We start from the raw sequence: 14,382 nt of genomic DNA, 5'->3' as shown, positions 1-14,382 counted from the left end.
GATGAAAGCCCATCTTATGTTCCCACCTGAGGTGCTCTGCAGCACCCCTTTACCTTCCAAGGATTCTGATTAGGGTTATAACACTTTCCCCACAGTTTAGCCCCGTGGAGAAGGAAGAAATAACTGAGAATGAACCAGAAATTCTGGAAGAATAAACCAGTGTGCAGTTTTTAAAGAACAATGTGCTTCCAGTTTTAAATACGTGGTGTTATTTCTTTCTTATTGTTTCCCTTATTGATGTGTATGAGCCTACCGGAACTCAGCCTTCGTTATCACCTCCAGTCCTAATCTCCAGGCTGGCCACCAATAGTACCAGCTTCAGAACAAAGACCCTCGGAATAGTGTCAGAGCAGCACCCTTACTAAAACACATTTTCCAAAAAATTAATACAACATATCTGACATTGTGTGTAATACTGTTCTCTCCTGTAACTGCAACATCTTTCTGAAAAGTGAGCATGACAGTTAAAAACTACAAGAGGGGGCTTCCCTGGTGGCGCAGTGGTTGAGAGTCCGCCTGCCGATGCAGGGGACACGGGTTCGTGCCCCGGTCTGGGAAGATCCCACGTGCCGCGGAGCAGCTGGGCCCGTGAGCCATGGCCGCTGAGCCTGTGCGTCCAGAGCCTGTGCTCCGCAACGGGAGAGGCCACAGCAGTGAAAGGCCCGCGTACCGCAAAAAATAATAATAATAAAAAAATAAAAAAACTACAAGAGAAAGTCACGGATTAGCAGAGAAGAGCCCACCTGTGGGGACAGGCAGGGGGTAGACCCTCGGGCATTTCTCCATCTGCCCTATCGGGGGGTCAGGGCTGGCAACACCGCCAGCACCACAGCCTCCCTGGACCCCCAAGTCGCTTTCAGGTTCTTTTGCTCCATTATTTCCTCACATTAGAGCATTTCCCCCCAGCTCCCCAAATGAAGGAAATCCCACGCATCCTACAAAGCCCAAATCGAAAGCCACCTCTTAAGGAGCCAAAAAAACATCTTCATCCTCATGTCGGTCGACTCCTACTTGGTTCAGACTCATGACAGTGAGCTGTCTCCATCTACGCCGCCAGGCTGTCCGACCTGCGGTGTCCAGCAGAACCTCCCACTACAGGCCGCAAGCACAGAGGCGTCACCGAGCTGAACAACTTCATCCCTGCATACCTCCACCATCCAGTGAGGTGGCTGAAGTCTCACAAAGCAAGAGGAACCATGCGGCGGGGCACCTGGGGTAACAGCACGGAGTCTGGACCCACACTGCCTGGCGCGAGCCCCAGCTCCACCATTTCCCAGCTATGTGACATTGGGCGAGCTGCCAAACTTCTGTGCCTCAGTTTCCCTAGCTGTAAAATGGGGATGACACTGCGGACCTTTTCAGAAGTGTCATGAGGATCAAATGAGGACCGAAAAGTGCTCAGAACAGGATTTAAGAGTAAGCATGACATGGGCGCTTGTTATTGTGTTTCAGATACAGGAAAACCTCCCCATCGTAGACTACAGTGCATAAGGTACGAGACTCATCACTCCAAGCGTCATGGTTTCACCAACAGGATCACTGGCACTTAGGAGTTAGATCATCTCTAATAGAATTTTGCTCAGAATTCAGCTGTTGATTGGATCATGCTCTTATCCCATTTCTCATACAAGTCTATCCAAGTTGGATCTAAGTTTGTTTATAGTACACACCATCAGGTCCCGGGCTTCCACTCTTATTTCTTACCTATTGAAGTCACTCCAGTTAATAAATGATCTTGTATTTCCCAAAATGCCCAAACTAGAGGTGTACAGATATTAGGGGGAAAACACAGCAAACGAAGGCAAAGATTAACTGCCCTCATGCTAATCTTACTTGGTGAACTTGCTCTTAAATAATTCTTATCTTGCGCTGACAATTAATCAAATCATTCCCCTCTATTCTATTTCCAGAAGCCATTTTCCCCTTTGTATAATTTAAGAGGGTTTCTTTTAATGTAGCTGTAGTAATTTCAACTAGATTTGACAGCTAAAACCATGCCAATCCTGAAATGTTCATGTCTCAGGTTAAAGTCTAACATGAGTTTTCAGTCTGAGGGGAGAGACCTGAAATAAAGGGTTTGTCGTGGAAATTCTGACAGACACATGAGGACAGCAAGGCCTTCATTCTATGTCACCAAGACATGTTTCAGTGTTTCCCTCAATGGCAGCATTCTTTCCCCCCCTTAATATAAATTCAGGCTCTGTAAGTACCAAAAGTTTCCATTTGGCTCTGAAAAGTGCTTTCTGCAGAACGATTAGAATCTGAACCCGAGCTCCACCCCACAAGCTCCACCCCACCAGCCTGGCAGATTCTTCGGCACTCATTTCTTTAAAAACGACCATATCTTGTGCTCAACGGGGCGCTTTTGCAAAGAAGTATACAAAAATGAGAAAGCTCCTGGATTGTCTGGCATGAGGCAGCATTTAACACGACTTTCTTTCAATTGACTGAAGCCTGTCACGGGATTGCAACTGGGTGACAACCATTCCACCCCTGCGCCCCCACTCCTCACATGAAGATGCAGAAACCTTTCAGGAACAAGTAGTATTAAAAACACCAGAATCAAGTCGAGCTACTACTCCGTCTGGAGCATCACAATCTGGTTTCAGCCATTAGCAATCTCCAAGCAAAGGACCATTTAAATGACCGTACCAAACACATCCTGGCACTGGTTTTAACTTTTCACCCCTGTACCCCACCTAAGGCATCGCCCCTCCTGCTGTGGCCCATACCATGCTCTTGTTTTATCTGTGGCAGAAAGATTCATTTCTGATGTCCAGATACTTCTCTAAAGTTAGAAGGCAGGCACACCAAGTGGTTTATTCCTATCGTACTAATTCATTAAGCTTAACATGACATAGAACTTATTACACATACGAATTAAAATTATCTGTTCTATATTTTGACCAAGTATGCTTAGCTTCAGAAATCACTTCTTCTTATGCCATCCCAAGATCTACCCCTCGTTGACATAACTTTGGATTATAAACTAGACTTCCAAGTAGGCAGGGGCTTCCCTGGTGGTGCAGTGGTTAAGAATCCGCCTGCCAATGCAGGGGACATGCGTTCGTGCCCTGGGCCAGGAAGATCCCAACGTGCCATGGAGCAACTGAGTCCGTGCACCACAACTACTGAGCCTGCGCTCTAGAACCGACGAACCACAACTACTGAAGCCCGTGCGCCTAGAGCCTGTGCTCCACGAGAAGTCACCGCTGTGAGAAGCCCGCGCACCGCAATGAAGAGCAGCCCCCGCTCGCTGCAACTAGAGAAAGCCCACGCGCAGCAACGAAGACCCAACACGGCCAAAAATAAATAAATTTATATAAAAAAAAAACAGTAGGCAGGCAGAAGTGACTGTGATCCTTCCAGCTAGGAACATTCATACCATACCTCTAATATTTATACAATCTCACACCCAGCAAATATTTACGTAGTGTCAACCGAGCACCAGGCACTGCATTAAACATGGAAGACAGAGAAATAAGCCTCAGTCCTTGCTCCCGAGGCTGGTAGAGGAAACAGACAGGAAATACTGTGGGGGGAGGGTCCTATGAGAGGGAGAGCACCCAGAATGGCAGGGAGGACAGAAAAGGTCCAGGCTAAACTTCAGGCTAAGACTCCAAGTGTACTCTCTGGGCAAAAACAGGCTGGAGAAAGCATGGAGAGAACACACTTTCTGGAAAAGTACAGCTTCCTTCAAGTGACAGGAGGATGGGAGGAAGGAGAGCAGCCTTAAGATGAGTCAGAAAAAGCAAGGCAGCAGGACTGAAGAGACTCAATGTCCTGGCAGGGAGCCGGGCTCCATCCGTACAGGGAAGCTCTGCAGACAGTTAATGGCACTTTGAAAACCACTGTGAAGGAAAAAACCAGCATGTTAAGGGTTAATGTGACTAAAAACTTAAATCTGAGTGTCCTCCAAGAGAGTGAAACACTCAGGACACTAAGACACATGGTAGAAGTAAAGGAAATTTGCATGTCAGATTCATCTGCAAAAATAAATACTTGAGATTTCTACCAGCATCAACTTCGGGGGGTGGGGGACATGTGTGTGAATAAAAGCACTTTCACTTAATGTACCGAGTGAAAGAAGAGCAATTCAGAAAGCCATTAATCAGAAATCATTTTGTAACAGTTGGCACCAAATGGGAATCCCCTATACTAAGTTTTCTTCATGTGTCTCTACTTCTGAGAGGAAAAGAAAGTTCTAGCTGCCCATCTCAATCACTTTCCTGCATTTTAGGGATGACAGACAAGTTCATCTTCGAAGTTGAAATAACCCTTTGGTCTGACCTCAGTGCAAAACCTCCAGCGTTCCGAATCATACTCTTACTTGGACCTGCCTTTTTGGAACTTACAGGTAACCAGACACTCATCTATAGTTCACATGGCTTCTAATCTGCGGGGAGGGGAACCAAGTGAGAAGCAGGGTCGTGAAATGCTGACCTGTTTTGAAGATGGAAAATCCTGGCATCAACTTCGGAAATCAATGGGCCGCCCCAGAGTCCAGGGGTGGCCGATCCAGTACACGGAAAGGACAGGTACTCTGTCAAAGGTGGCCAGCTTCACCACGCAGCCCCGCCCGGGTCCCAGCCCCCAACCCTCTCCTGGCACTTGCCGGCCACACTGCTTGGCTCTCAGAACCCTGAGGCTTGGGATGAGTAACTAGGCATCCTCTTCTGAAAAGCTGCCAACTCAACCCCGTTAAAGATCACCCTCCCTTAGGTGGGCCCGGTTTTCTGGGATTCCTCAGCTCCTACAGCCAAAGAGGGGAAACCATTCTTTTTTCTTCAAACATCAACTTTCATTCTCAGAGAAGGAGTATCAAGCACCGTCCTACTCCGGTAAGCCGAAATATCGACCCTGAAACAGGCCTTCATGATGGAATGTCATCAGGAAAGGGGTGGAGAAAGCTGATTTCTTCACCCTCAACGATGGAAAAACACAGAGCTTCAGTTAGCCTCACAAGTTACGTACAGTATTTGATATGTACTCAGCAGGGAAATGGCTCAGGACTCAAACCCGGCTCAGCAGCGCCGTGCGAGCACATGAACGTGAACGACTTCCCTGCGGTCGGCTCGCACATGCCAGGTGGACCACCCAGGACGAAGAGCCACAACAGCAGACCCCGGTCATCCGTGGGAATTCATACTGATGCTGTCTCCAGCGTGTATTCAGAGAGCCTGGGTGACAGTACATTTTAACTTGTGACATTCACCATGAACGAATAGAAAAAGGGAAAACAGAAGCAGGTTAGCCAGATGTAACAGACTATTTGGCCCGTCAAGTAAGCAGGTCACTTTTTGAGAGGCTATTTCTAACGCTGTAAGTAGAGAAGGGCATGGGTCTTGCTAACTGAGGAGGAAAGAAACGACTTGGCTCACTCCCTTTCCCAGTAGCCAAAGTAGGAGATACGGCTGTTTGGGGCACCACGGCCCCCGAGGAAGAGCATCTAAGGCAGCCGGCACTCTTGGACAGCTGCTGGGAGCAGCCTGAGCAGGACAGAGACCCCAACTGGACCCAGGCCTTCCGGGCTTGAATCTCAACTTCCTCAATGCCCAGGGCCAGACAAGCTTGCTTCTCTTCTTCCTTCAGAAGCAGGCAAGGCCAAGCTCTCCAGCAGCCTCACGGAGATGAAGTGAGCACAGAACAGATCAAGCCAACCCAAAGAATAAGCCAAACAAAAATAAAGCAAATTCGAGTCCTATCATTTCGGCTTGTCTTCATCTCTAAGAACCTGAAGAAGGTTCCACGGCTTCAAGATCTACCCTGTCCTCCCCCCACAAGGCCCTCGGTTCCAACCACGTCAGGCAGCAAATTCTCACCGCAGGATCAGCTTGTGTTACTTGCCCTGGTAACACATTTTCAGGGTTGCATCCCTGCACCACGTGTGCCGTAAGGACGGAATAGAGTCCATCAGGTAAAACTGGGAATGACCCAACAGATCTCTTCAGAAAAGCTTCCTGCGTCCATTTATGTTATATCTTGGGGGAAGGGAAGAAGTGGGAAATCACCTTACATGTTTTTTTTGGAAACACCCTTATAAAATACGCTTTCTAGATGGTACACATTACAAACCCAGTTTTAAGGACTAAAACTTGCTTATATCTTTAGTCTTCCAATTCTGACTTAACACTAAATGATGGTGAATATTTTAGGTTTAAAGCTAAACGAGTCCATGTATATGTGACTCGTTTGGAGCATCTGCCCCCTTTGAGCCTAAGTAAACTCAGCTGCAGGTGTTTTATCTTCTGACCAGAGCAACACGCTACACACTTAGAGCTGGAACACTACACCCCCTCCATCAGGTGACAAGTACGGGTACTAAAGGCAGCCTCAGCCTCCAGCTGTCAGCCCTAGAGGGTGGGCTGCAAAGGGCACACGTGAGGACGAGTCATTCTGCTAAGAACGAGCCTATCAAACCAAACCAACAGGAAAAGTTGAGTTAGAGATCAGGAGAAAACTTAACATCTGACCATTTAAGAATATACTGAAGACTGAGACAAGTACCAAAATAGGAAACACTGGGTAACCATTATGTGATTAAGAGCACTGCCCTGAGCTAACGTTATCTAAGTTACAAACAACAAGAAAATGGGTTAGCACAGGCCTGCTCAGAAGTCAAAAACTACAGATGACACATAACTACACAACAAGCAGCTCCCCACAAACAGACTTAGAACTTGAAATGGTTTCTGTGAATTAAAAATCTGTAAATACAGTAGGGGAACTCATTCAAGGGATTAGGTTTAATTCTTCAAAGCAAACAATACTGCATAGAGCACACGTTCACTGCTATAGTTCGGTTTGTAAACCCTGAATTTCAAATATAAGGAAATTCACAGGACAGATACAAGGGGCTAAAACATGTTGGAAGTGCTCAAACTTACACGGGAGATGGAATTTGAAAGAGGCCCTTTTCACCTACCAGAGCAAAAATATAGGTAAGAATGAAGAGAAAGGGGTACTCTCATATTGATACTGAAATACAAATTGGAACCTTTTTGGACAGCAATTTAAGCTGTGCTCATTGCAGTTTAAAATGTATCCACACACACTTCTATGTATCTATTGCAGAAATACCTAGAGTCCAAGGATACTGACAGCTGTATTTGTATTACAACAGTACAGAGAACTTAGAAACATTTAAAATGTCTCAGACAGGTGAATCAATTTGCTATTTCCACACATGCAAATAAGGAAGAACTGATGTTTTGATATGGAAGGATACCTACCACCTACTGCTAAAAAAAAAAGCTGCAGAATGACTGAAAATTTTGATTTTTAAAAAGTATGTGTAAATAAGTGAATGAATGGATGTCTTAAATAGAAGTTATTCCTGAGGGTGGGAAAGGAAACGACTTCATTTTTATATACAGTGTTTGTGCAATTTATGAGTAGCATTTCTATAATTAAGGTAAAAGGGAGTGATTGGATGCGAGATTATTAACCTGCTAATCCACTGGAAGTTCAAAAGATGCTAAAAAAAACCATTCAGGTCCTGCCGTAGCCTAGTATGGCCAACAAAACCTGCAGGTCTCAAAGGGACAAACCTTATCCTGGGATTCTTTGTATTTAAAAAGCTCAGTTTCTACATAACATACCCCCTTTCTCTTGTGCATTATCTAGAACATTTAGTAAATATTTTTCTTATGAGTTTCCCTAGGCCTCCATTCAAACACATTACCAAAAATGACAGGAGATATAGGTATCACATTAGCCCAGAATCACAAGGTTACGTCTTTAAATTTCCCAAAATCCTGTTCAAAGACTTCAAACGTTGCCTATAAAGTTCAGGTCCACAACTTTGAGAAGTGGAAAGAGTCACATCTTCCTTTCATTTCTTACACTGGCACCACGCCTTTCATTCTTTTGCAAAGGACTCAACTTGATTTCTCAATGTGACTCTCCAAATAAATTTATTCAATAGGGGTGTTAATCACAACAAAGGAAAGTAGAATACTGATTATACATAAAATACCCGCATCCAAAAATCTTTAGAAAATGCATATAAGAAACAAGTTCACAAGCGTGCAGGTTTTAAATGGTAACCAACTTACGAGCACAATTTTAAAGTTACAGGAAGTACACCCTGTGTGTCTCTAACGCACTTAACGTTAAACAGTATAATATTTTCCAGGCTAGAATGCACTTTCCACTTGCCCTAATAAACCGAAGCCCAGATGGGAAATGTAACCAGAACTAAGTAAACATAATATAGACAGGAGAGCCAGAAGGTGGGCTAATGAACTGGGATGACTTCACAAGCAATAAGGCATTCTAAAAAAATGTTTCAACAACAGAAGAGTATGAAAAGCTAGATATTTGGAGGGTGTAAAATGCCAACTACAGATCAGAGGAGGAAAGGGATTTCTTTGTGGATGCAACGGAGAGCGTAAGATGAGATAACGTGCCTCATGCTGCAGCCGCCTTAAAACGTGCAAACTTTGTTCTGGATGACAATCGACCACCAAAAACCAGAACAACTCACTAGCGTGCTGCATGGCCCAAGATTAGGGGTCCAACCCAATGCCTAGGTAAAAAATGGACAAAAACAGGAAGAGCCACACACACCGTGATTTCGTTTTTTTCTGAACACCCACACAAAGACAGCAGTTTCTGACAAGAATGTTCTTGGCAAAAAAATAAGTTACAGGAAGGTTTTTCCCTTGAAGAAAAAGGCAGCTCTATATGCAGATTACGAGGCAAAATACCAAACAATTTTAAGGCCCAAATTTACAGCCCTCATATTTTGAGAACATCTAAACAACGTTTTTTTTTGGGGGGGGGGGGATCAAAGAAAAGATGACTGGAAACACTGTTCCTGTCTGGAATGCTTATTTCATGCTGTACCTGAAAATAAAATCCAACGTGGGCAGCTTACCTTGGCACTGGAAGCCTTGTTTCCCAAACCCCCTGAAAAACAAACAAGAAGATTTCTTAACATATTTTGTGTTGGGTACCATATCTTAAGCCAGTTATGTAACAAAGCTTTCTAGTTAAAGGTTTGTACATGAAACCCAATGATGTGACAGGAAAACATGCCTTAATAGCTCAGAGCACAGGGTCAATGCAACTCTGAAAAGATCTGACCTCCAAAGGCTCCCTAAGCTGTCTCAATGTACGCAAGTTTGTTTTGTTTTTTTTTTTTACACTGTTATCAATACTTAAATTTCAACACAAGAACATGACTATAAAATTGTTGGCTACAATATTCACGGAACAAACAGGACCTGACCTTATGGTTAAAAGAAAAAAGCTGAATTTGGTCCCTAAAGACCAACTGAAAATTGTTTCTCCCTAAAGACAACTAAAAACCAGCTTCATCATTTGTTGTGAATTTAAGTATTTGTCTTGATATTGCCAAGCAGCGCCACTCTTAACATTAAACTTTGGCTTAAAGGAGCCACATTTTACAAACTATCATCCCTATTTTTCGCATGTGAGATTATGATCTAATTCTACCTAGAGCCAAGAGCATTCAAAGCACATTCAGGAACTATTTTGTTCTTGTAAATTACTTCAGAGAATTTACTTTCTAAGCAGAAAACCCTGATGGGGACATTAAATTGCAAACACCATTCCAACTAGGATGAACTACATTAAAATTCTCAGAAGGTTATGAGTCAATCTCTCGCTTTACATAGCATTTTAAGTTTACAAAGCACTTCACGTATCTTTATAATTAACTCAGTCATCCCCACCCAGAAAATAATTAAACGCACTTAGTTTTAAAATATCAGTGCTTTAATATTTAAATGACTTGCAAATCAAGGACCCAGAAAAGAAAACTGAAAAATTAAAACCACTGCTAGACAAAGCTGGGGAATATTTTCCTGGAACTTCCAAGGGGTTGCTTTACAGCTAAGCAGAGAACTGTTTCAGGGATTACTCCAGGAGAAAGAGGCCGGGGAGATCTTTATTTTCCACTCACATTACACCTGGTGACCTGACATGCCACGTCAGTTCACCAGAGGCTAACAATTGATAGTGGAAAGTCTTCCGCGAGCCTGGATATACATGTTGCAAGTCCCTTTTCTACCTTACCTACTTCCTGCAAAAGTGATCAGCAGTCTAACTGTTCCATTTTAATAGAATTTCACAGCTGATACACGAGGCTGAAGACCTCCCCTTAACTAGATGCAATCTTCTCTCTGCCCTAATACTCCAAGAACTTAAATAGTCTTATCTACAACTACCTATGTGCTCCCTGGAGCACAACTGCTTCGTATGCTGACTACACATTGGAAACCATTCGTGGAGGTGGCTGTGCTTTTCATAAGCGTACTGGTGAACTGATTTCTAGAAGACAATTAAGCACCTTATTAGCACCGCGTTGGTGGGGCTCTCTTGGCGACGACTTTCCCAGGTGTGATGAATTCAGATAACGCCACACAAAGTTAAACACCTATTGATTAGCACCATGTTTGTGGGCCTTGCCCTTAGAGATGATTTTCCCCAGGTGTGATACATCCAGGTAGCGTTCTCCAGAGGGCCCCAACAAGATCCACAGGCCATCTGGCTGGTGGCAGGGCGCACTCTGTGCTATCAACCTGGTGCCATTCCCCGGCCTGGCGGGGCAGCAGGGCGGGGGGGCAGGAGTTAAGGAACCCTAGACATGTCTGACTTGGGGCGGGTGTCCTACATCCAAGAACAAGAAATAGAAGAGGCAGAGTGGCTAGCAACCTAATTGAAAAGAACCTACTGCTCCTCCAACTGGAGCATTTGGACTGCCTTTAGTTTCAGCTTTCTTAAAAAAAGAAGAATTGAGGAATCACTGACCTTTTGAAAAAGTCAGTTAATAAAAGGCACAGCTCTCTGACGGGAAGAAAGCACATACACGATTTCCTCTAGTTTCACAGGGTTCAGAGAACCCCCGTCTAAAGCCCACCACTTACCCATTCCCCGTAAACCCCCGGGGACCCCCGAGTTAATTTCTGCGTTCATTGAAAGTTACCAGAACTCTGACACCTTCAGCCCTGCCAGCGTTTTTCTTACGGGCTCTGTCCTCACGCGCTGGGTTTTACCTGCCTGACCCCGTGCTGACGCGGGTTATTTTAAAGGACTCCATCTCCCCTTCTGCTCTTTACCCGCTCCCTTTAGCTCCCACTCCCCTGCACGCTCTTAACAGTTGGTCGCCTGTCCGCTCTCCCCGGGTTCACGCAGGGAAGCCGGAGGCACTCCGTGGCCAACAGGTACGAGTTGCAGCGGGCAGGACCCAAGGCTGCAACGGAGCCGGAGCCCGAGCCCGAGGAAAAAGGCCGCGTCCACACCCGCGAGGCGCCCGGCCCCGCTCGCCCCCAACCCGGGCCGCGCCGCGCAGCCGCCGCCTGCCGCCTCCCAGACTCTTCCCCAGGGACCCGCCCTCCGACTCTCCGCGGCGCTCGGCCCTGACCCGCGGAGACTCCCGGTCTGTTCTTGGGACGCCGGGGAAGGGTGGGGGGCCTCCGTATCGCCCCCTGCCGCGGCGGGGGGCGGCCGGCCGGCAACTCCCGGGAGTCCCGCCCGCGTGCGTCCTGCCCGGCGCGCGCGTAGCGTCCCAGGCGAGTTGGGACTCCCAGCGGCTCCCCAAGTTCCCCGGGAGAGGCGGCCCAGACTGGGGAGGACCGGCCCCGCGCCCCGCCGCGGGCACCCACCAGATAAAGTCGGTGCAGTGGCTGCAGAAGGTGGGCTGCTTGAAGAAGCGGGCGATGAAGCGGTGGTCCTTCACCTCGTGCACGTTCTTCTGTCTTAGCGCCCCTTTGCGGGCGAAGCGGTTGGCCACGTCCTGAGGCGCCGCCGAGTCGTTGGCCGGGAAGACGTCAGCCATGGTCCCCCACCGCCTGCTACCTCCGCCGGGAGCGGGGGGCGCGGGCGGCGGCCGAGGCGCGGCAGGAGTCGGGCCGGACCGTAGCCGCGCCGGAGCGGAGCCGCGGGCGCGCTGCTGGCCCCTCGCGCACTGACAGCGGCGCCAGCGCTCGCGCTTCCGACTCGGGCGGCGGAGGCGGCCCGCCCACCGCGCATGCTCTGAGCGCGGCCCGGGCGGGCGGGGGCGGGGGCGCGCCGGCGCTGGAGGAGTCGACGCCCCCGCGTTTTCCGCGCCGCCGGGGAAACAGAGGGGGCGCCCGGGCCTGGGAGCTAAAGGACGCCGCGGAAGCGGGCCCGTTCTCCGCCGCCACCGCCTTCTTCTTCTCCCAGCCTTCCTCCCCCAGGGCCACCCGCTCCGCTCCTCTCCGTCCACCGCACACGCCGTCCAGCTTGTCGTCGTCTTCCTCCTCGCAGACTCCGCTTGCCGCGCTCAGGCGCTCACTTACCTCTCCCGCTTCCAGGACCCACCCTGTTTCCGGCCCAGGAGCCCAGCTTTTATAAGCTTGCATCAATTTGAGGTTTCACCTGGCTCCAATATCCAACCCCCGCCCCTCCCGGGCCACCACGCTGTTTATTATACACGGCAGGAGAAAAGGAGCTACTTTCAATCAGGGAACACGGGCCCTTTCACATGCCTCCAATTGAATTGTGCTTCACCTGCGTCTTGTAGAGACGTCTAATTTGGATGTTAGGACGGTTAAAGGACTCGTCCTGGTTGTTTATCCCGTTACTCACTGACTACCACAGTTAAATCGTGGATGATCAGGCTTTCTTGATTTTACAAGTCCAGAACCTTAATTTAGAAATCGTTTTGCATCCTAGGCTAACAACTGCCTTACTGGCAGGTGCAGAGCGCAGCCAGTACATTTGTAAATTACCAAGTAAAACTGCTTGTGAAAGGGTGGCTGGCATGGGTCTTCGAGGACGCACGTGGGGTTGTACCAACTAATCACTTGCTGAATATTCATTAGTTCTGCCTGGAGGATGCTAAAATACATGAGGGAAACAACGTTTCATTATGGTTTAATTTCATCGTCAGATTCACTAAATTCACAAAACAACTTCATCTACTGAAGACAGCGAGAAAGGGAACATGTTTAATCCTTCGAGAGGTTTAAAAAAGCAAGAAAGCTTTCCTAAGATCTATACTATCTTAGAGCATATCACATAGACCAAATAGGGCTACCATTCTTTAAGATTGCCCAGTTGAACGCATGATGATAGGAATGTCTTTTATGTTTTGACACGTGTTAGTTATTGACCCGCCCTTAATGGGGCATGCACTTTGCTGGCTCACTTGCAGTCTCTCCCGCCAATGTACTTGGAGCTTAAAGAGACTGCACCTGCTTGCTATTCTGGTCAGAAATTTTGCCAGCAGTGGTGGCCCCCTCCAGTCCAAGGGGGCAAAAAAAAAGGAATGAAAAGCAGGGGATGTCGGGAATATTGAGCAAATTCTCTGCAAAACACCATAAGCGTCTCACACCATGGTTGTTGATGGCTTAATACTTGTAAATCACATGGAACACGGTAGAAAGAAACAGATTCTTGCCTCACAGCCATCTCTACATCTAAGACCAAGGTCCTCACACCTTTTATGAAGACAAGCTTCCTTCTGTTTCCCTGAAACCTTGATATAAAGACAGAAGAAAAATATGGGAGAGCTGGAGGGAGGAGTTGCAGATGGGGTGATCTCTGAGCACAGTGACAGGCAAGATGAGCTAAGAATCAAGTGGACCTTGGCAGCAGCCTGGCCATCACCTGTGTGCGAGTGGAGCCACTGATCTCAGCAGTGGGGAGACCAGAGAGAGACAATATCTCTTTTCTTTCTGGTTGTGGCTTTGCTCTCTTGCCTCAGTGCTTACTGTCGTTCCTTACGGACAAGGCGAGAACTCACTGGAAGTTTGTTGTTTGATGGCTGGGCTGAGCGTGAGTGCTCTATTGCCTACAGATGGGCTCACTTGTGGCGCAGGGCGTGAGGTTACACCTGGGGCGGGGAATCCTCGGGCAGTGGAACACCACCCCCGGCAAGGACAGATGAGAGTGTGGGCCACAAGTGGCCCTGAAACCGAGCCAGACCCTGGGCACTCCTGGGCACAAAAGCCTTTCTGTGTCCCCCACTTCTCAATTACAGGAAATAGGCTTCATTCAGCCTCCAGGACCTTCCCTGAGTTCCAATGGGCCGCTTCAAACAGTTACTAATCAGGGAAGGGAGGGGATGCAGAGACCAGGGAGGAGCGGTCAGGAAACAATAGTGCAGCCTTGGCGCAGCGCGTTGGTCCCCCCCTCAAAGGATACACACATAATATCTCTGAGCTGTTTTGCAGATACTGAAACCCCCTCCAGGTGGGAGAAGTTAACTGCACGCTGCCCACAAGCACGGAGACCCCAGACCCGGTGGACCCAGAAGGCTGGTGATGCTGACTCCTGGTTACCTCCCCACCAACCAATCAGAAGAAGGTCCACGAGCTGACCACGGCTCTTTGAACCATTACTAGAAAACTCCTCACTACCCCCTCCAGGTTGGGATACACAGTTTTG

The 14,382-nt window shown here is 47.7% G+C and overlaps 1 protein-coding gene across 2 annotated transcripts in view; it reads right to left on the bottom strand.

Annotated features, from left to right (window-relative positions):
• The window catches only part of PRKCA (protein kinase C alpha), a 371,195-nt gene extending 359,339 nt beyond the window's left edge, over positions 1–11,856 (bottom strand). The window contains exons 1-2 of one of the 2 annotated variants that reach the window (XM_029212920.1): positions 11,634–11,856; positions 8,882–8,913 (exon numbers count right to left, since the gene is read on the bottom strand). In XM_029212920.1, the coding sequence (XP_029068753.1) occupies positions 8,882–8,913; positions 11,634–11,806 (205 nt within the window). In that variant the 5' untranslated portion in view covers positions 11,807–11,856. The remainder of the gene's footprint in view (positions 1–8,881; positions 8,914–11,633) is intronic. The other variant, XM_029212921.1, reaches the window with a different exon arrangement.
• Positions 11,857–14,382: the final 2,526 nt, after the last annotated feature.

This window comes from Monodon monoceros, unplaced genomic scaffold, assembly GCF_005190385.1.
Source record: "Monodon monoceros isolate NGI ecotype Baffin Bay Population unplaced genomic scaffold, NGI_Narwhal_1 Super_Scaffold_9, whole genome shotgun sequence".
In the NCBI taxonomy this organism is placed as follows: domain Eukaryota; kingdom Metazoa; phylum Chordata; class Mammalia; order Artiodactyla; family Monodontidae; genus Monodon; species Monodon monoceros.
This window is presented reverse-complemented; position numbering and strand designations above follow the sequence as displayed.